The sequence below is a fragment of the Rhopilema esculentum genome, chromosome 14 (genome assembly GCF_057945365.1).
Source record: "Rhopilema esculentum isolate cy_ngs chromosome 14, ASM5794536v1, whole genome shotgun sequence".
Taxonomy (NCBI): Eukaryota; Metazoa; Cnidaria; class Scyphozoa; order Rhizostomeae; family Rhizostomatidae; genus Rhopilema; species Rhopilema esculentum.
This window is the reverse complement of record NC_142828.1, coordinates 3231963-3253959: the sequence shown is the minus strand read 5'-3', so window position 1 is coordinate 3253959 and position 21997 is coordinate 3231963. Positions and strand designations below refer to the sequence as shown.

At 36.9% G+C, this 21997-nt stretch overlaps 1 protein-coding gene and 1 long non-coding RNA gene across 5 annotated transcripts in view; one reads left to right on the top strand and one right to left on the bottom strand.

Moving 5' to 3' along the window:
• Nucleotides 1–286: 286 nt before the first annotated feature.
• Nucleotides 287–21997, bottom strand: part of LOC148958517 (uncharacterized) — a 23845-nt gene continuing 2134 nt past the window's right edge. The window contains exons 2-3 of one of the 2 annotated variants that reach the window (XR_016144570.1): nucleotides 21773–21861; nucleotides 287–643 (exon numbers count right to left, since the gene is read on the bottom strand). This is a non-coding gene — a long non-coding RNA (uncharacterized LOC148958517). Of the gene's footprint in view, nucleotides 644–20481; nucleotides 21862–21997 lie in introns of those variants that run through there. The other variant, XR_016144569.1, reaches the window with a different exon arrangement.
• Nucleotides 9622–21997, top strand: part of LOC135695955 (uncharacterized) — a 27429-nt gene continuing 15053 nt past the window's right edge. The window contains exon 1 of one of the 3 annotated variants that reach the window (XM_065215186.2): nucleotides 9622–10081. In XM_065215186.2, the coding sequence (XP_065071258.2) occupies nucleotides 10033–10081 (49 nt within the window). In that variant the 5' untranslated portion in view covers nucleotides 9622–10032. The remainder of the gene's footprint in view (nucleotides 10082–21997) is intronic. The other 2 variants (XM_089112372.1, XM_089112371.1) reach the window with 2 other exon arrangements.

The following is a 21997-nucleotide window of genomic DNA, read 5'->3' as shown; positions in this document are numbered from 1 at the left end:
CCCAATCTAAAGTCAAGCAAGTCTGCTCGTTTAGACCACGCCACGTACACCATATATTTGCAATATTGTATACATGTAAGGATCCGATATATCGTTAGTAAAATGGTTATTATTTCGAGTTTGTTTTTATTAATCTTTGTGCAAACCAACGTTAAATAAAATGAGTCTATTCCAGGGTGGGTACAATGCTTACCGTTTGTCGCTTTCACCACAGGAAGGCTAAACGAAGCGAAGGAGTGCTTTCTTTAAAGAACACAACGTGAATCACAACATTTTCATTTTCATCGAGCCACAATCCCTTTCAAAAGCCCTTGGAATTCCCTGTTGCTTCAATTTTTGATTTTTTAAAAAAATGAACTGATTTCGCGAATTCGTATCCTTTTCAGCTATTTTTATTATTTTTTCAATAATCTTTTAATCACGACATTCATTCAGTATCAATTATAAAAGTCCTAATTACAAATAAAAGTTAATCAATATAGTTAATCATTTAAATAAACAGATATAGAAACCAGTACTGTTCTTCCATGGATTCATGCGGAAATATTGTACGCTGAAAATCCTTTCAGCTTATCTTCCTCCAACTGAATTTGCTTCCACAATTTTGGCTCCGCATTCCTCTTATCGCAAGATTGTTTCACATCTAACATTAGGAAATGATGAGTCACCTCATGAGATTCTATGTATAGGAACTGTCAACAGTCTGGTTTTTTATTATAACATACTTTATAATTTTGCTTCCATGTTGACTCAGAATCAAATTGTGCAAATTGATATAAGATATTAAATCTATAAGGAAAGATTTTTTGTAACTAGAGTGTCTACTTGTACCTCCTTCAATGCAGTAGTCCCGAGAATAAGTGCAACTCTAAGTTTTCCTTACAAAAACCCGTGGAGAGTAAAATAGTGGAAGCAAATTCAATGAAAAGACAACAAGTATATGAATGAGTGAATGAATGAAAAAGAGATAAATGTTGAACCATGCTTGTTTTTCTTCTAAAGCCCGAAACCTGAACCGCTGTACAAACATTGAACATTTTCAGCTATACTGGTGGCCTGCCTAGAGCTGATTGTAGCTATTTGAAATGACCTTGGTTAATTTGTTCTTTTTGGTGTGGCAGAGCAGCAATAAACAATGTTGGTTCAGTTTTTGCCAACGTTTATACGTCTGTACGTTAGTCGCCTTTGAACAATGACTGGTGGTATGCGAAGTTTAAAGTTTATAGATGATCAAGTCGCAGTGTTTTCCATAGAATTCCACGAAGGAGGTCAAGTATTTGCTTAACAAACCATGGGAGTCAAGTGTCAAGTATCAAAGAAACAATTTTCTGTTGGTTTTAGTAAAAGTAATGAAGGGCTGATGCCCTTTAGTGAGTAGGTTAAAAAATGGAGTAAAATTTCCAAAATGTTTCAAAAAATGTTGTGCTTTTTGGGGCTCGTAGCTTACTGCATGCCTTGATATATGCTTCACATCTTAGAGGCAATTGTGAGACTTACAAAAAGTCATTGTGAGACTTACAATATATTATGTCATTTGTCAATAAGTCTTACCCCTCCCTCCGTTTAATATTAATTAAACCCCCCTGCCTCTATAAAGCCCCCCTTCCATATCTTGTGCAAAAAGATGTTAAAAACAAGATTTGATGCACAAAACTGCATCTAATTCAGTGACGGGAATTCATTTCTCAGGTGGAGAGGGGGGCAATGCCCACAAAAACAAGCAAATTTACCAACAAAGGCGCGTCTTAACCGACAATTTAGCAAAACCTGGGGTGCACACTTGCAAACCCCATACCCCGCAATTTCCGTGACTGATCTAAATTAGTCTGCTTTTAAGCCCTCTTTGGACAGGGGCGGTGAAAACGGGGGCCGGGGGCCATGGTCCCCCTACTTTTCTGCAGAGCAAAATATATTTTTTCAAATAAAGTGGACAGAAATCTACTATATCATATTCTAAGTGACTGTGCCTAGTAATGCCTTAAAAATTCCCTTAGCTTTAGCTTGGTTGCTATGTTCTTACCATAGAATACATATAATAAACTGCATATTGGAATTGGAACGAAGGAATCGGTCATTGTCCAAGTTGATCAACGAGCAACTTTTTTTTCTAGGGTATTGTTCGAGAAACCTGATCTAGAATAACTTGGTGCCAGCACAAATTGACGGAGTTTTTTTTTTTCTATGGCCTAAACTTGGCAAACAACGTCTGTTTATTACCTAAAACTTTCTCAGAAACATTACAAAAAGAGAGAAATCAGCTGTTGAAGGAAAAGAAAGAGCTGCAAAAAATTTTTTTGAGGATATGAGAAGTAAGGAACGGGCAGATTTTTTCTTAAAAAGTATCATCAACAAAACTTCAAAGTTTGATTGTAACGGTAATCCATCCCTACTATAAAAGAGAAAATCTAGACGCAGTTATAAATTTTACTCGTTTTGATCGGCCAGGTTTCAAAGTTTTCCAAATTGAGAGTCTTTTTGCTAAAAACCCTTTATATCCAAAAAGTTTAAGATCAGATGTGAAAAAATGATATCCCAACTGTTCAAAAATGTTTAATTTTTATTTTTAGCTGATAGTTTTTCTATTTATATTTCAATGATAATGTTTTTTGATAAACCGTGTTTCATTTATTTTTCTCCCTCATCATATTTTGGGTACTTTCAAAATCTAATAAAATGTTTCATTATGAGCTACCTTATAAAGGTTATTGTAAAACTTCGCAAGACCCTTCCTATTTCAAGTTAACATTACAATAGACACAACTATGGGACATATGCTTAAACAAAGCTTAAATATATTGCCTCGGATTTTCTTTCAGTCATGCTCCATTTTAGATAACGTTTCTGGCCATCCCTAAGACACCATAATTCCAAAATTTTTCTTGCTGCCAACCATTGTGATGGCCTTTCCGGATCCCTTTCAAGCAATGGCGGCGCCAGCCACTAAGCTTTGGGGGGGACAAACCAAAAAAATTTAAGCCACGCCCTTTTCACCACCAATAAACGCTTTTTTACCAACAGGGAACGCTGATTTTATCCGAAGGGAACGCCTAAGACTAACTTTTGTTTGAAAATTGGCAGTTTGAAAATCATAGGATTACATCACAAAAAGTACGGTGTCAAAATATTACCTCTCCCCAACATTTTCTCGTCGAAATAAGACAAAATACTAACTCGATTCTGCTGAGAAGTGGGGGGACGTGTCCCCCCAAGCCCCCCTCCCCCGTGGCGCCGCTACTGCTTTCAAGTCTTTGAAATTTTGGCCCCTCCAATTTCAAATACGTTTCAACGACCCTGTTGGAACCCCCAAGGCAAAACAGCCCCCTTTCTTTTTAGCTTCGTTATATCAACATATAGAGGAAAGTCTAAATTCAAAAATTCAAATTCATTTCAGTCACATTTTGTCTGGTTAGGAAGTTCAGTTGAAAAATATTCCCATTCATTTCCAACTCTTAAATGACCCTAGCAAAGGTTAAAACCATTTGTTTAGTTTTGAATAGATTTTTCAAACCTCAATCCCACAGAAAGAGTTTTATAGGCAAATAAAATGTTAACTTGTTAAAATGTTAAAATGTTAAATTTATCAATTTTCTACAACATATTTTGCTTCTTTATTTTATCAGATCCGCTGGCATTAATGTTTTGCATAAACTATAAAATTTCCATTCACTATGGAGAATAATTATTTGGTTATTAGGAGAAATGGAGTCTTCTGAATGCAATGTAAATGATTTAGGCTTGTGTGAGGTCTACTGCTTGAAGCCTTTGAGGGTTTTTACAACTGGGCTTTTCTCACAGGGCCTGTTGAAACTATTTGCCTAAAGATATGTCCAAGATATGAGCTTGAGGGGTTATCCAGCCTCAATGCTTACAAAGCCTCTGTTTCAGGTCAGAAACATATTGCCTCGAGCTCTCCTGGTTTCTAGATGTAGAAGAATCTTTCCAGATGGAGGGGATGTTGCCTTAAGCATTTTGTCATAAAATAATATGAAAGTACCTGATCATTTATATGTTAGCTTTTTCAAAGAACATATAGAGAAACTACTTTCTTTTTCCACCAGTCATCCCCTTAAAGAGTGCTTACTTGCCAACCGTGGGACATTCTGAATTTTGCGCAAATGAAAAAATTCACAAATGACATAGGATGATATCCAAAGGGCACGAACGACAAATGCATAAAATATTCATTATTGGCAAGAAAAAAGACATAGCTGTCAAATGTCACTTCTAATATTATCACATATTTATCAGATGATACATTTAATCATTTATTGAGGCGGAGCCTGCTATCAGTAGCTAAAGATTTTACAAGAGTTCACTGCACTTTGTATGTAGTGAAAATGGTTAGTTAATACTTCGGTCATGATATGATGGAGGGTCATGTTGTGCCCTCTTGTGATTTCCATAATCATGTGATTTTTGCCAGTATTTAAAATTGAATTATATCAGCTGAGCATCGCAATTATATTGCGAGGCATGGACCTCATCTGCAAATTTGATCCAGTCCAGTCCAGTGCTGCTGATCTTCGCAGTAAGAAAGCAAAGGCTCAATACAATCTCCCGTGAAATAAAATGAAATGAAGTGTTTTTCATATAACTAAATTTCCAAAGAAATTTGTTTTCCTAAATATATTGTAGGCAGGCACTTCATGTTAGTAATGTTTAAATGCCAGATTTTACTGTTTAAAGGAATTTAGAGAAATCATTTTGATATTTTAATTGTGTTTTTTACGCTATAGATGTAAAAATTGCAAAAAACCGAGCTAATACAATGTCACTATGTCAATAAAAATAGCTGTCGTAAATTAGCTGAATTTCATCTTACCACCAAAATTTGATAGCTACGCCACTGGCATGATATATTCCCGAACCGAACAACTTTTAGCAAAAAATGCAAAATATCAAAAAATAATAGTGTAACAAAAAGAGCAAAAGTTTCTGGAAGTTTTCAAGAAACAGCGTGAAGAAAAGATGTGCAAGGACCCTGAGCCCCTTGGTTCAACATTGCTGTTTGCATGCCTTCTGAAGTCAACCATTTTAGATTGATTTTCCAGTTAAGAAAGAGCCTAATATACGAGCAAGATTATAGATTTAAAGGCACATCAATTAATTTTTTTATTACGAACTTGACGAAGGAACTACCAAAAAACTACTATCTGAAATTTGTGTGTTTCTAGACCGAAATTTAGAGATTTCAAAGGCAATGGCGAAGCAGGGTTTGGTTGGAGACCAATTTTGGTTGCAGATTACACGCTTTTTTTATAAGGAACCTACCTCAAGGCCTAGTTCCAAAATTTCCCTAATTTGTAGACCTCAAATCATCAAATTTTAGTACCAAAGTTCCTTAATAATTCCTTAAATTGTTCTGACTACAATAAGCCTTAACACTAAATAGAGAGAGAGGGGGGCGAGACAGCAGGGCCTATTTTATGGAAATTTTCCAAGACCACACTTTAAGAAAAGAAGGCTGTATATGAAGCATGGAATTTCAAAATATCGACCGTAGCCGTAGAAAGTGTTTTTCTTTATTCGTGTAAAACAAAATTCGTTTATTCTCTTGCTTTTGGTGCTTTTGGTGAAATAGTTTTCAATTCTTGGTTTGTTTTAACAGAATAAAATTTTTCACTCATGATTAGAAAAAGCAGCGATTCGAAGCAAAATTTCAATTCTAAAAAGACTCTGACATTATTATCTTGCTGGATGAGAAAATAACCGAAGAAAGAAACCCCCGTAAAGTTAAAACAAAGCTGAAACCAATAAAATTTTGATTTCAGATGTGATATTTTAGAAACCGTTCAAAAATTTTGTGCGATTTACAGCTTCGCTTTAACTTTGCAGGGTTTCATTCTTGCATTCTTAACATGATATAGAGAAACGATATAAAAAATTAATGACAATAACCCCTGTGCAATTATTGAACGGGGTAAAAGCTTGGCGAATTTAGGCTACCTTTATGCAGTAATATCTCCAGTTTATGACAATAATTCTACATGCGCACGATGAAAATCTAGAACTACCCTTACATATTGAAAAAATCATAGACTTATTTTGCCTTGAGATTTTTTCGCTTGCAGCAGTTCGAAGTTTGTAGTGCTCACGCAGCTTGGTGGCTGTTTGGCCGCCATTGTTGTTATTGTTGCTAGATTCAGGGGTCTTTTACAAGCTCTGATTGGCTTTTACACCATTTGAGAGCAAAAAGCTGATTGGCTGTAACATTTTTCGCTCTTGTTGGACCCGATTAATCTGGACCAATAGTGTGGTGGAATTACGAGTTTAATCGGGCCGATTGTGAAAAGTCAGCCCGGGCTGAGTGGGTCCGGTTTAAGTCAGCCCGGGCTGAGTTGGCCCGGTTAAAGTCAGCCCGGGCTGAGGGGCTGAGTGGGTCCGGTTTGAGTCAGCCCGGGCTGAGTGGGTATTATCATACTTTATCTTATTTACATACTTAATGATTTTACATCGATAGAATTTGCGATATAAAATGAAAATATTCAGCAAGTGGATCAGCCATTTTTTCCCGCGCTTTTCTATGTTCACTCGTCCCACTTTGTTTCTGCCCAATCACCACTAAATTTGCATATTCTAAGGGTACATATGTTAAATAAAAGTTATTCAGCATGAAATTATCTTTCAAAAGATGTACATATAATGTGGTTTTAGCGACATCAAAATTTGAACCCCTGCTGATCAGTGCGCCATATGGGATTTGCCCAAATAAGGAGTTCCCAATGTCCTTATTGATGGGGCTTTTTTTCTGGTTATTCCCAGTATCGTATGGAACCTATGTGCCAAATTACAGCTTTATATTATTTTTATCCGGGTTAGACCGTTTTTATATCAAATTCCACTACACTACAAGGAACTTGCGCTACGATTCATGGATTTTTTTAGTACTGTTCTGTTATCTTATAAAGTTTCAAAACTCTATCAACAGAAAAACATTTTTATAACAAAAATATAGCTAAAATAAAAAACCTATTCCACAATTTTGTATTTCCAAGACCACATTTTGGATTTCTAAGACCACAAAATGTGGGATAAAACCACACAAAAATAGGCCCTGTGAGACAGCATATGCGGAAACTACACTCATTTTTTTATAAGAAACAAAGGTCGATGTTGAGTACTCCAGTTTCTTAATGTTCTGGAAATTTCAATACTCACTGTTTCTTAAGAGTTTCTTGATTATGATGTCATGAATGATGCTATGAAATGTTCGTGATCTTTTTTATCAAGCGATTCGCTTCCGTTCTGATGCTGTATTTAGATGTGGGAAGTATATTTTTAAATTTCCCTTGTGTCTCAATCATGTTCTTTGATTTTACAAAATTTCGTTGTTCTCAGTTTTATCACGATTTAATAGTTTCTTAGTATTTTTGCTTTGAGCACTGAAGTTTCCTAATTTTTATTGACTGTCCAGTACTCGTTTCTTATAGCCAGTTTCTTATAGCCACTTGACACACGAATAGCAAACAATATATGCGAGTATTGGCTGCAAATGAATGGGACCGGCTTTTTAGTTCCTGATGCTTGCAGTTATAAACATTTTTCAAATCGAAAAGTATCATAGGGACTTCGATTTTGCTCGCAACTCGCGCGAAATAGCGCGCGAGTGAAGGGCTTATAGTCTACCCCGCGTATAAGTAGTATATGGAAGCTTCAGTTCATGTTGTCAGCACTTTGTCAGCAGATTTTGTCACTTTTCTGCTGCCATGACAACTGTCAATCAATTTCATTGTCAATCAATCGGCTTTGTCAAGGAGGTATGAAAGCGTTGTTCTGCCAAGACTCTGCTAAAAGCATTCGGTTTTTCTGGCACGAAAACGGTGCTGCATCACAGCTCGGTTCTCCGCCAGGAGCGGATCCAGACTATAGCAACTGTAGCTCGAGCTATAGTCAAATTCTCAGTGTTTGATTTTCGAAATACAAAGTTTCCTTGCAGTCCCTAAAAATGTGTTTATGCCCACAAGTGTTTACTATCAACATTAGAAAGCAGAGGTATAGGTTATCAAATGCGATTAACAAACATGCAATGCTGGCAATGTGTCATCACAATGCCTCTCCAGATAAGATATAAAACACTGAGCGCAGAATGGTCTAATATTGAAACTTAGACGAATCAGAAGTTTCGTTCTTTGTTGACAGTAACCAACCAAAATTGAGCTACAGTGGATATTCCGAGCTATAGTCGGTCTGGGGATTTGCTCTGGAAAAGGCATCGAAGACAATGAAACCCGTACTATAATTTTTGGCGCGAGCTATAGTGAAGCTATAGTCAGGTTTTAAAATGGCCTTTTAACCAATAGAATATGAGTATTCACGTTACTTCTCCGCTCTCTCTTGTAAAGCAACAGTGGGCTATAGCTCGTTTCACATCCTGGGTCCCCTGTAATGTAGCTTCAAAGGCAAGGACCTACTACGGAATAGACAGGGACGGCGGAACGACCAAGCGGCGAGAGGGGGGGGGGGGGCAGGCTTGAGTAAAAGGGCTTTTGATTCATACGTAACTGCAATTTCATTTCGATCTTCTGTAGGTATCTTCAACATTGGCTAACTTTCGGCATATAGAACTATTTTACATGTTTTGAGAAGTTCAGAATTTTATATGAATCTCTCTGATTATTACAATTGGCCAGTTTCAAGGCAACTTTATTAAAAACAACCCTTGCCCCTCCTGTCAAAGGGCAACAGGGGCGGTTGTACCCCCACACCCCCTTCTCTGGCGTCCCTGGAAATAGAAAAAGGATGCTCGAAGGAATATTTATTAATACGAAGCAACTATAAACACACATGGTTATATCATTTGCCCATATAGTGGGCGTGTCCCACAAGCAAGGAGGGCGTGATCCCGATCCCAAAAGATTTGAGCTATAGTCACCAAAAATCCTGGATCTACCCCTGCTCCGCAATGAATGGAAGTTTTGATTCGAAGTTTTGGGAATCAAAACCAGTCGAATGCCACACCTTTCTCCCAAAAACTCGAGACCGTACGAGCAAAAGTTATGATTGTCATGATTATCGCCTGTACATCGCTATACGAATCCTTTATCGCAATCGATTTTAGCTGTACCCGTTCTATCACGTGTCCATTTTCATACGTCTTTGTTTACTTTACGAAAACTTTACGAAAATAAATGTCAAACCCTCGAAAAACTTCATGATTTTCAAAAGAGTGTTGGACTTAAATCAAAAGCAAACTGAACACCAAAAATTCGTGATAAAAAGTATAGTTTAGCATCAACTACAGCAGCTGTTTTTATAAAATCATGAAAACCCAAGATGGTGTCTTCTTCGAATGTCCTGACCTAAATTTTCTAAACAATCATTATCAAGGTACTAATTGTTTGCGGGCAGTACTAGCAAGAGCTATTTCTAGTTAGTAGAATAAGTTCGTTAAATATTTCGGCCTTCCACGTGTAGGTTCCTTATAAAGTGGTTCCTTATGAAAAAAGCGTGTAGTCTTAACTTTCTTTTCTATAAAATATATGTACTGACAAATTCCTTGGTGAATTCATCACAGGTCCTGGCGTGAAAGCAACTACATATCAATAAGTTTTACGAATGAAAATTCTTAGTACCGACGTGGTGGTGATACCGTCGAGTCATTCAATTTTGACAAAGAAGCCTCTTGGAAATTGGAGGTTTGTAAATTGCCGTTAATGTTTGACCTGGAACTTATAAAGCTTTTTTGTGCCAGTGACCTATACTACATGAGGTAAACGAAGTAACGATAGGCGTTTCAAAATTGAATTTTGGTTACACGACTTGATATCCAGACCTCCTAAAAATTGGCGGATTATTACGGTTGACTTGAGGTATTTGACTGATGTTCGCGGGAATATAATGGGTAGCACTGGTAATAAGAGACGCTCACTTGCTTGATGAAGTCGAGGGGATAACACCTCTCCTTTTCGCCAACATTAAACTTAGCATTAGCAATCGCGTAAAATTTTTTTTACTATAAGTCAGATGGCAGTTTTCATTAGTGGATGTTAACCAGAGGAAAGAAGAATTTCACATTAACGAAAAAGCTTCAAGATGCTGTCTTCGTTGTGTTTAATCCTCTTAATGGGAGGATATGCTTCGGGTAAGTGATTGTAAAAATTATATAATTCAAATCACTTTTATTTGTTTCTTGTCTGGTGACATCAAATTATGAAATTTTACCTTACTGCCATCAAGTGTAATGTCATTTTAAAGTGTATTGGCTTCGTTATAACGCTTTTATTATTAAATTTAGCAATTTCTGAACATTTCAAGCGGGGTTTCACAATTATATAGTTTATTCAGATTGCAATAGGAGAAAACTGTTCGGAAGGGCAGTAACAGTATAAATCCTAAAGCGATGTAACCCTAAAATCGCATCACAGTTATCCTTTATGTAGCTATAAAATCTAGTTAAAAACAAGTTAAATCATGGCTAGGTTTGATTACTGATAGCGCACCCCTTGTAAGGAAAGCTTTAATCGACTTTGTAGTTATCCCATGATTAAGCGTTGCTTTAAGAGTATACTTTTTAAGATATTCAAGTTCTTTATTCTGATAAAAATAAGTGGATTTATAGCAACTTGTCTTGTGTTGCAACCTTTTTACTGTAGAACGCGCTAAGATTTCTGCATACACCCTAAGATACTATGCCCTTGGAATTTCATCTGTTTCTCGATTCAAGGAAGTTTTCTAATTCAAGGTTTTAGCAAATGACTCTTGACAAAGCGACATTAAACTTGCGAGAAGCCACAATTTTTTATTTAGGATGTCTACATTCCATTTTCATGTGTCTTCAACAGACTTATTTGTATCCACATTTGTTGTGCTATTTAGCAACAATTTACATGTTTGGTCACTGCATTTTATTTTGATAAACACGATCCTCATCTTTTGATAAGAAAGCAACCACACGTCAATAACACGAGATTACCATGATTAGGTAAATTCGAATCGCTTTGAAAACGTCATTGTTTAAGTGTATACAGCAATTGTTTTAGAGTTACAACAACAACTACCAAATTTCTAAGCTTTGTTATTACTACGATGCCGGATTCTAGAAATCGTCCAAACCTAACTACACAGAAGGAAAGAAACAGTTTTCTGTTGACAAAATACACAGTATTGTTAATTAAAACAAAATGCCCTAAAGTTATTAATACTCAGCTTTTAGGGCTTCGTTTTTCTAGAGGCTATTTTGTAAGCAGGACTCGATCGAGCGATTAAGTGAAGATTTACGATCACGGTCGTTTTAAACTTAACAAAGCGACAGGTTACAAATATCAATCTAAAGGCAGTATCAAAGCAAAACTATTCTGACGAGAGAGGCTTGAAGGGGAGGGGGTCTTCAGCCCAAACAGCAATTCGTAGATAGGACTTATGACTAAACACTGAACTTTATTTTCCAATATCATAATGGTGAAAAATGTTGAACGGGTAATTGCAGAAAAATCAACGCTTAAACAGCAATGCGAAATACGACATCAAAAGCTCGTCTCCTGAATCAAGGCAATTTTTAACCATATCCAAATATGATATTTCAACTTAAAAGAAAAGAATATGATCACTTTTACGATGCCCACGCCACGAAGTTTAACGTGTGTGTGGAGGGGGGGGGGGGCAAGGCTGATTGAAGTGGTATATCAAGGTTTACTTCACCTTTTATTGCAGCTTTGAAGTTATTTGCTTTCATTTGCTGTGCGAAAAAGTGGGGAGGCCATGGCCACAAAGCCCCCCTTCCCCCACGGTGGCGTGGACCCTGCCAACCAGATAATGTAGAATATGTTTCCTTCTACTGAAACCCTTTACTCAATAATCAGTAGCATTACGTGTTAAATCTATATATGCTTTGTTTGGTATCCTAACTGGCTTCAGTCATTCCCCACTCTTCAACATTCCTTTATTCAAGTCAACTGTTGGCTCTTGAGAGTTCGTGTTTTGTAATTTATCCCGAAGGTATCTGACAGTTGGTTAGATGTGGGATATTAGAGCAGTTGGCATATCATTAGCTGCACCACACCCATGAGACAACGTGCGGTTTCTAATTCATGAAAACGTTCTCCCATCCCGTTATCTCATCTCAACGCCAACCACGAGGCTTAGATAAAGAGCAGAACCACCTACTAAACAGCAGAAATTTTAGCAAAAATAGTATTACGATTGCAATATGAATAAGGAAATCATAATGACAAAAGAAGGTGAAATATTTAAGGAATTTTTAGATAGGACACATTTTGCCTCAGGCAATTCACACTGCTCTGTATTCGTTTGCTCAGTTTTCGTTGATGAAAACACTGTCCCTTTAACAAACTCTACAGATGCTAGAATTCCCAGAGAAAGCAGTAGGACTTGCTGAAGATACTTTTCTCGACCTGAATTAGAGGGGTGTGGTACGTTAAATCGTTTGGGTCAGTGGCCGTGTGACCGTAATGTTTTCCTGACACTACGGAGATAATGTTTCAATCCGATACGAGTAGATTTATGACACAATCTTGTCAGTTATAGATTAGTCGATTAGAAGCAAGTGTACCTTGTTTGTCAGCATTCGTGTAGGTTTCATTTCACATTATTGTCTTTTAAAGATACCGATATACTATACTAAGTCATTAGGTAACAGTAGCCTCTAGTACTTTCATATATTTTTAGAAGAAAACATGCCTTAGAAAAGGAAAGTTTCCAGTGAAAACCTATTCCACATTAAAGAAAAAACTGTAGATGGTTATCAAAAAAGTATAAGGACAAGCTGAAGAAGCTCAGAGAAACAAATCAAGTTGCGATCCATTTTGGATTGATTGTAAATGTAACTCTGAAATGTGACCTTTCATCTTTGGTCCAACGAATTAGATCATTTTGAGGAAACTCAATCACCCCTAGGCTCAGTTAAAAATTGTGTTTTTCAAGTGTGAAAGTGGTCGAAACTGTCCCTCCTGTCATTTTTTAAGTATTATACTGTTTATACTTGAATTAAGTGTCACCTTCTGGCTCAAAGGCTTAAACAATTTCATATCACTTGATCATTTGAAAGGGTGATGTTGCCACCAAGGCAGATACTCTTTACGTTTTCGGAATGCCTATAGCAGATAACGCTAGTAGATTCCGTGTTTTTATCAATACTCTGAAACGCAACGTGGCAATCGCAGGTAAGATGTATGGAATACAGAAAAAAGGGGTCTTGAAGAGACTTGAAGGCAGTTATTTTAAAATCTAAAATAATTTCAGGAGCAATTCTAACCAATTTTCTCATACTGATAACTCTGGACAAAACTACTGTAACATTTAGCCTAATGACAATGTAAGTTTTGATGTTTGCAGCACTGCGACGTTCCTTCCCCCTTGGTACATCTTTTGTCGCAAAGGATCTTCGATCAAGCGATTAAACTTAACGCGAAACAAGAACAAAGAATCTACAGGGAGTCTATCGAGCGTTCCATTCAATTACATTGCTCACAGGTCTTTGGTCTTCAGAATGACCAAAAAGTGCCTCTTTGGAAAGTGCCTTCGGTTCCATCCCCGGAGCAAGAACTAAATTGGTTCATAGTTTCCGATCGTTTTCTATCAATGTTTGCTTGTACTCTTTGCTTCCGAGCAAACAGGGGTTTTGAAAGAAGCAGAGGGGTTGGAAATGTTTCTATAGTCGACAACCGGGATTAGAAAATTACACGCTACTTGGTACAGAACAGGGCAGTTGTTACTACTGTTCCTTATCATCGCATCAATGATCTCATCGGGGAACTGTTCCTGGTGATCGCATGAAACTCGAAAGACCAACTTAGAACTGTCTTGTTCTTTACACCAAATAGCCTGTACAGCTCTGCCTATAGGCTTTCGAGCTTTTTCTGACAGACCGTAATTTTCAGGATTAGAAAATTATAGCAATAAAGTGAGGGAAACGTTGACATGCATCCAGGGGCGTAGCTAGCGGGGAGGTGTAGGGGGTGTGACACCCCCAATACTTCATGGGTTTGTCGTTAAATTTTAAGTTGATGCAAAATTCCCTAGTTTGTCGGTAAAATCGTCTATCGGTAGGTGAAATAGCACCTAAATATCTATGTCTTCGTCGGTAAATTTTACTATTCATAGTCTGTCTGGAAGGTCAAGCTACGCCACTGCATGCAGTTGGTAAGATTTATAAGTTTTCAAAGAAGAAAAATCAAGAAAATAATTGTTACTGCATATAGGGCATGTTGGTCAATTGGTATTGAACTTGAAACATGGAAGTTTAAAGAACGATACTCAATGTTGATATCAGTTTGCAAAGAAACAGCCAGACAAAATTGAGAATTCAACCAACAAATCAATCAACAAATAAATTATTTAAAATTACCGAGAAAATTTTTTCAAAAGAAAGCGAGACATGCTTGCAGTAATACAATTAAGTCCTTGTTCCTTTGCATATTGTACCACTTGTACCACAAAAAGATTGTTAAATTAAGGTTTACGATTGATAAACTTGTAGTGGTTAATAATGGTATATCATAAGGCGCCTAGGAACAAGATTTTGGAACTGGTATGTGCTTGCAGTAACCGTTCTTTTGATAGTAAACAAGTTTGCAATTATGTTAATCATAAGTTATGGGAGTCGACTGCTTTCGCTATTTCAGTATTTACGAACAAATCAGCTTAGTAAACGTTACTTAGCTATCCTATTATATATTTACTATCCCCTTTCAAAAATTTTGAAGCCTTAATACGGCAAAAGAACCATGCTTCTGCAAAGATTAAACATATGATATTGGCATTAAAGCATAAACAATGATTTGTTGAACTTGGTACATGGAAGTTTAGAGAATTCGTATAATATGAGTAAGAGCCAGTTAGCAATCGATGGCTTTCACTCAGTTAGTTTTTGCGATGAAGACCCTTTGCAAGGCAGGAGGATAACTTCATGATGAAGTGACGTCATTTCAACGCCAGGCAATTATTAGGCCCATCTCCGAACCGATGACCTCCCTCAAAGAGTATTGATTATAGTGTGAAACTTTTCAAGAGGGTCTACAGTATTGTTTACATTTGCACAGTGTTAGGATCACCTTCGGAGGTAGAAGATTCCTTTGTTCGCTTATGAAACTTCAAAAGAGTGACGTATTCGACAAAAAAGTTTCTTTCTTTACTCGAATTGGATGCAAAACCCCAGAAGGCAGTGCAAAATACGAATAGGTTATGCCTCACTATTACATAGTTGAAACAACAATTATAATTATTTACAAGAAAAAATTCAAGATTACATGTAACAGCCAATCTGTCTCTCCACAGAATTAATATGGAGTTACATGAGATGAGGTTAAATTTTGATGACATAAAATGTAAAATTAAGCTTAGAAATATGTATGAATATAATTGGATTTGTCTTTAGATTATAAAATACATAATTATTTTTTATTAATTGAAACAATACAGAATATCTTGATGCTAGACATTCAGCTTCAAAATGGTTTTGAAAACATTTAGCTTTCTTTTTTTAAAAAAGTCTAGCTGAAAATATCGCTTTGATAAGGGTGTATCAATATCTTTGCTCATGAAGGAGTGTTTCCTTAATATAAAAGGAGATCTGGGGCTAGGCTACCGGACATAAATTGCCCCCACTCAATGCCTGCTATTGCTAAGCAATTTTTGTGTGCACGAGATCTTTCTCCGAATATTTATTGCATTTTACGTGACACCTTAACTCAAACCTGAAAAATGAACATTTTCTGACGAATGAAAAGTAGCTTAATGGAACATTCAATCAGGTGATGAACTCTCGCAGCATACACGTGTCTCTCTAACTCTTTTGCTTTCCAACTCTGACAAATTTTTGTAAAATCTTAAAACATTGCATGGAATGCGATCGCTGCCATACACAAATCAGTTGTCGGATCAGTATCAATGGATTGCACGAAAAAAACCACAATCTGGTTAGCGTTATCTAACAAAGCGAATAAGAAAAGTTAGCTAGGCTGTGTTTATCTGCTAACTGCACTACAAATTAAAGTAATGATGACGATTAAGGATGAGCTACACATATGCATGACAGACAGAAATATAGGCTTGGTGTCAATGAGAATATATTACAGACTTAGGCTAGGTTTATTTGTATCGACAATCCCAGCAATATCCATTGACACACCCTGCAGACAATGAGCGATTTTGGAAAATAAAACGTCTCCGGCCGAAAAAATACAGAAATATCCCCCTTTCCCCCCAAAACAATGTTGGTTGAGAAGCGTTCTTCTGAAACTATAAGATAGAACTACATTCATTGAACCATAAGGCTTGAAACTGTTGCTATTCAACATTGTTTCAAGAGGGAGATTGGATGCTACTGAAATGCGGCGAATTTATACGTAGTGCACCAAGACATCGGCAGGCATTTAAAAGCTTAGAAAAGCTCCTTCAAATACAGAAGATGTTAACATTTGTATTGCAACATGAACAATTTTCTTGGGTATTTGTATCGAATTGTCACATGACTAGCGTATATTGAAAAATAACATAGTTAAAGATGTCTTTCTGTTTGCCACCGTTCTTGAGGCATTGCTAGGAGCATCGGAAAACGGTCCGGGTCAAGTGCAGCCCGTTCGTTAATCTCAAAGACGATGATCCAAAAAAAACATTATTTAGATATTTAGTTGGAATATCGACTAAATATGGGTAATCAACTTTAATTTTTGTGACATTTATTTGCTTGCCAGACAAGCAGAATTTAACCAGCTTCGAAATAGGGGCAGTGTGAGTTATGTTTTGGGAGAGGGATAGTGGAGGTAACTAAAGGGATATTTCTAAAAATTCCGGCAAAGTAGCAAAACATCTAAAATTTTGTGATTTAGGGGTTGTCTATAGCTTTCGTGTGTGGGAAATTCTAAAATAAGCGTTAAGGAAGATTCCTATAACGTCTGTCTCTAGACGAACTGTTAGAGACATAATTTTATTTCCACTTTGTATACAAGTATTCACCGGCCTATGGATTACTAATACCCTTTCAAACATAAGCAGAGTTGAACCTGCGAAATATTTAATTGGTGAACATCAGTTTTCAATCTGTATCGAAAAACAGCTAATCTGCGAATGAATATCCAGTATACATTTAGAGCATGTAGAGCAGTTTTTGCATTATCAGTTCGAAATGATCCATTTGTGATAATGAAATTGAAATAAGAAGATTAGTTCTCTTATATGCTTCAATTTTCTACAAAATACAGAGTTGGAGATGAATAAGGGTTCTGTTTGTGTCAACAGCGGTTTAAAAGACTGCAGGGCCTGGGGCCAAAAACATCTGCGCGGTCAGGGGTCAAAAAAATCTGCGGGGCCTTTGTCGGGGCCTGGGTCCGTGGCCTCCTGGACTCCCTTAGAACCACCTCCGGTCTTGGCCGTCTGACGAAAATTATTAAGGCGTCTCCAATTTTTACATACTAGTTCCAGAAATTCAAGAGAGCATTTTTTACCAATATTTAAATGAATCACTCACACTTTTAGTAAACCTAATTTTACAACAAACTTTCAGTTGAAATTTTGAGCCCAACCCCAGGAAAATTTGAAGCTGGCGTGAAATAGTGACATACTGAAACAAATAGGAGCATTAACCATCTGTAGGCTATTGTTGGTAGAATTTGGTCTCACCTCTCTCTGCAGTAAAATAATAGTCTTTTTTACTATAGAGACATTAGGCTTCCTCAATAACCAAAATGTGGTTATTTCCTAATTATCTGACAACCTTTGTGGATATTCTGTTTTGAACACACTTTTATCAGATAGACACAAGGTGGTTAACAGCTTCATACGTGACTGGAACAACCCAAAATTTCAAACCCAAAACATACCACTAAAATGATTATATTATATACAAAGCAAAGAAACAAAGTTGATTGTTTGCTCTTCCAGTGCTCATTGGAATTGTCTACCCCTTTATCTTTACGCTTCAAAGCTATCTTATACTTTCCAAGAATCGAAGATATCGAAGATTATTCGCTTTTTGGTACTGAAGTTTCCTTATCCTACATACCACTCCCCCCGGAATGACATTTTTTCGCGACAGTCCTGATTGCATTATGCAGTTTATGGGACCCAGCTTCAAATTGGATAGTATCTATCAAAATATTTCTAATATAAAGCACATCTTAAATGCTTGGCAATGTTGACACATGAAAAGAGGAAACGTCAAGAGTGAGGTTAGGAGGGGCAAGAGGTCAGGGGCCGTTACTCCGATGGGGCACGTAATACTCTGACACCATGTTACTATCAGATTGTTACTAGATTGTTACTATTCACAATGGAGACCTTTTAGCTACCTTTATTGAATCAGTGCCTATAATTTTTTCACAGAGAAAAACGATGTCCACGTCCTTGATTCATGAATTCAATGTTTTTTCACAGTCTTGTTAAGAATCCTTAAAAAAACTTTTCCAAAAATTGTACCTAAAGAAAGCGTTCTCTTAGTTCTCCGAGAGACTGGAGACGTAAATTTTCTTATGAAGCTCTGGTTTTTGAGACACTCCTGGACACGAGCTAGTTCCTGACAGCCCAAGGGGGAAGGTACGGAGGGAAGCGGTACCCGCGTTATTTTTTCTCATCCTGTAACCTTTTGCAACAATTGTAACGTATTAACATTTCTGTAGTAGTTAAGCTGTCAAAGTATGGATTTTGAAATAGAAAGGTATAAGAGCAATATTTAAAATCATTTAGCTTTTTGACCACAGGCCTTAACAGTAAGCGGATTACGCATTGTAAAAGTACTGAATGATTAAAAGCTGACAAGACAATTAGTCCTTGTTTAGGCCAGGCATGCACAACAAAAGTATGGCAAAAATCGGCAAAGAATATTAATTCAGATCAAAAGAAGCTTACAAGAACATCAGGTAAAATGATTCTTAGTCTCCAGACTAAATCTCGACCTGAGAAGATTTGTGGGAAAATTAGGAGTCCTTGGCTGTTTGAAAGCTGGTTGGGAATCTCTCAACTAGTTATTAAGATAAAATCTTATAGAAAAACTGCGAACAAGTTTCAATGACAAAAAATTGAATGAACTGAATGAACTGAAATTGAGCTGGTAAGATCATATTTAACTTCTGTCTTTAAGAGGAGTCTATAACGGACAAGGTTTCACTATAAGAAGCTGTTAAAGTGTTACTTGGGAAAATTAGGAAAACAAATGCCTCCCTCTGCCCGATACCACAGTTCTAGAAAGCTTTCTATATTTATTGTGGGTTATTATACAGTATTATCCGGTTATAACGTACTTTAAGGGACCAACGTATTAAGTACGTTATATCCGAAGTACGTTGTAACGAGGGTAAGTAAAAATTGATTAAAACCAAGCACACCTTTTTCCGGGACCAAGCACACGAGTATGTTATATCCGAAAGTACGTTATAACCGAATACGTTATAACGGGATTCTACTGTAATGGTGCTACGTACAGAGAAAGGAACGGATCTTTTTAAGGCTAGATTTTCATGCTTTCTATATTCACTGTGAGTGACACCTATCCAGGTGACAGTTGTCAATTTGATATAAATATACTTTAATTCAAACATAACATTAGACTTTTAGAATCAACTTTGTTTTATCTAACAACTCTTTGAAATTTATTCAAAGAACATAAGTACATTATTGCAAAACCAAACCCTTTATAATTCCCCATACCCAGAGTTAAACCTAATATCATTTATTTGCTAAAGAAAATTGGTTCTAAATTGTTCTAACCTAAAGATAAGATAAGATTTACCCAATCTTCGAATTTCCTTAAACTGTTTTGTAGCAAACACTACTTAAAAACTTAATTAAGCTATTGTGCATGATGGAATGGTGTCTGCACATCAAGCCTGGAGGGCAATCTGTAGTCAATAACTATTGTTCTTTCGATCTCAAATGAAAAAAAAAAATTTGATATTAGTACGTGATATTTTGCATAGTTCAGGCCACAAAAACGGTTCGTTAATAGAGTTATTGTCCCTTTAATTTGTCAACCATTGACCGCGTTAAAGCGCCTTCACAAGGTTTAATGTTATCATCAGGGCTCAATCGTTCCAAAAACTAGATCAAACGGTTCTTAGACTTTGCACGTACGAAGAGAGGGTTTCACAAAAGGGATTATGTAAGCAGACAGTTAATTTAAAGCGCCAAAGACAAGTGACTGGATTAGTTTAAATGAGTGGCTACATAAAGTTTAATTTTGATACTTTCTAAATTCTAAACTCTAAATTATGAATCTCTTATGACAGCACCTCTAAAAACTTCTCCAAAGATTTTACAGATTAGCGCAAAGGAGTTTTTCCACTTCTTCTGATTGCAATGGGTGTTCAACAGAAGCGGCAAATGGAAATTAAAAAAGGAGGAAATGGTAGATGGTCAACAGAGAATTGATAAAGCTCTAGCACCTAGCCAATGAAGAATTTTGAAATTTCTTTGGTTTTCTGATGTCTTATGGCAGCACTGCTCTTTCCCGCTCTACTCAAATTGCGTGCATCTCTAGCAGGCACCGCGGAGCGTTGAAAAAAGTGCGGGGGGTCTAAAAAATGGGGGGGGGGGCTAAAATCGTATAAAAAGAGGCTTTTCTGGTAGTTTGATACTTAATATTTGGCATTTTTTGCAAAAAGTTGGGGGCTAAAGCCTCCCCTAGCCCCCCTGCTCTGCGGTGCCTGTCTAGAAATGAGAATATCCTAGCTATCTTTAGGAAAAGGAATGAGGTTAAGGCTATAGAAGCGCTGAAAATAACAGATTCTTGTCTTCTCAAAATATTCCTTAAGCATGGTTCTAATTGGTTGTTGTTCTATTGTCAGTTCCTGACACCCTTACATTGACGCCGTATCTTCGTTGCTGAGAACTGAGAGAAACAGTCACGGCAAACCACCGTGCATAAACCTGTTACAGCATAAAGGTTAATTTATTTGCAATCATTAGCTTTTGCTATAAACAAAACGAATAGAATTGGGTTTTGAAAACAGGGGCCACGATATGTTTCGACATTTGTACTGTTTGCACAAAATAAGATACAACCATATAAAGAATATTAATGCAATACCAGCTACTCTGAATACTAGAGCCAAACTAGAGTCAACAGCAAAGGAGTGCTATCGAGAAGCTTTGAGCTAAAACTTGACCGTCACCTTTATCATTAGGCTCTGACACAAAATTGAAATGGTAGGAGAAAACAGGGCAATTTGTAAAAACTGAATAGTGGACAATCGTATCTTAACATCGCTTAGATTATGACAATGAAATACTGTTCACTTTCTCAAAAAAGAGCTAGACTCTTCACTCGAATTCAAGCGACTTTGAGACACAAGAAGGAAGTTTATCGCCGTTGAAATATCCTTGAATTTCAAATCTGATTTTCGAACCGAAGGCTCCGTGATTGCCAGAACAGTCGATGATTACGAACGGATACTTAACATGAGCCTTTCACTGTTTTCACAAATCTAGAACAGTGACAGTAATTCCCGGCGTCGAACATAAAGTGGGGATTAGAAGGAGAAGGACACCATGCTTCAATACGTCCCTTCTCAGCAAGTGACTCCACGTAAATTAGAGTGAAACCCCACCACAATGCCGGGAAATTTCCTTGAAAGTTTAATAAAACGAACCTACTTCTTCATGACCGCACTGGAAACCAAAGCTAAACTTCAACAACATTAAAGACGGATTTGGAAGAATTATGTTGACCATAAGAGACATCACTCCTGGAAGTGACCACATATAAGATTACAAGGCTGCCTTTGATAAAGCAATGGTAATATTCGAGACATATCTTCGAAAATCAAATATCATTGGATAGGCAAAGGAATGCCAAGTAAGATGTACCACCGACAAATCCACTCACCTCGTCTTTTGTTCAATATGTACTTTTATCTTGAGGTGAAGAGGACAGCTAGGGCTTAGCTAGGCCATTTTGGGTTGAATGTCGAACAGCTGAAAAACATTGAAAATGTCAACTTTTGATAATTGTATCCTTTGCATAGAAGGCAGTGGTACCTAATGATTAAAGATCAACTTTATTGAAGCCTAACGTGAGTGGGCTAAGGGCGATAATAGTTTATGAATAGAA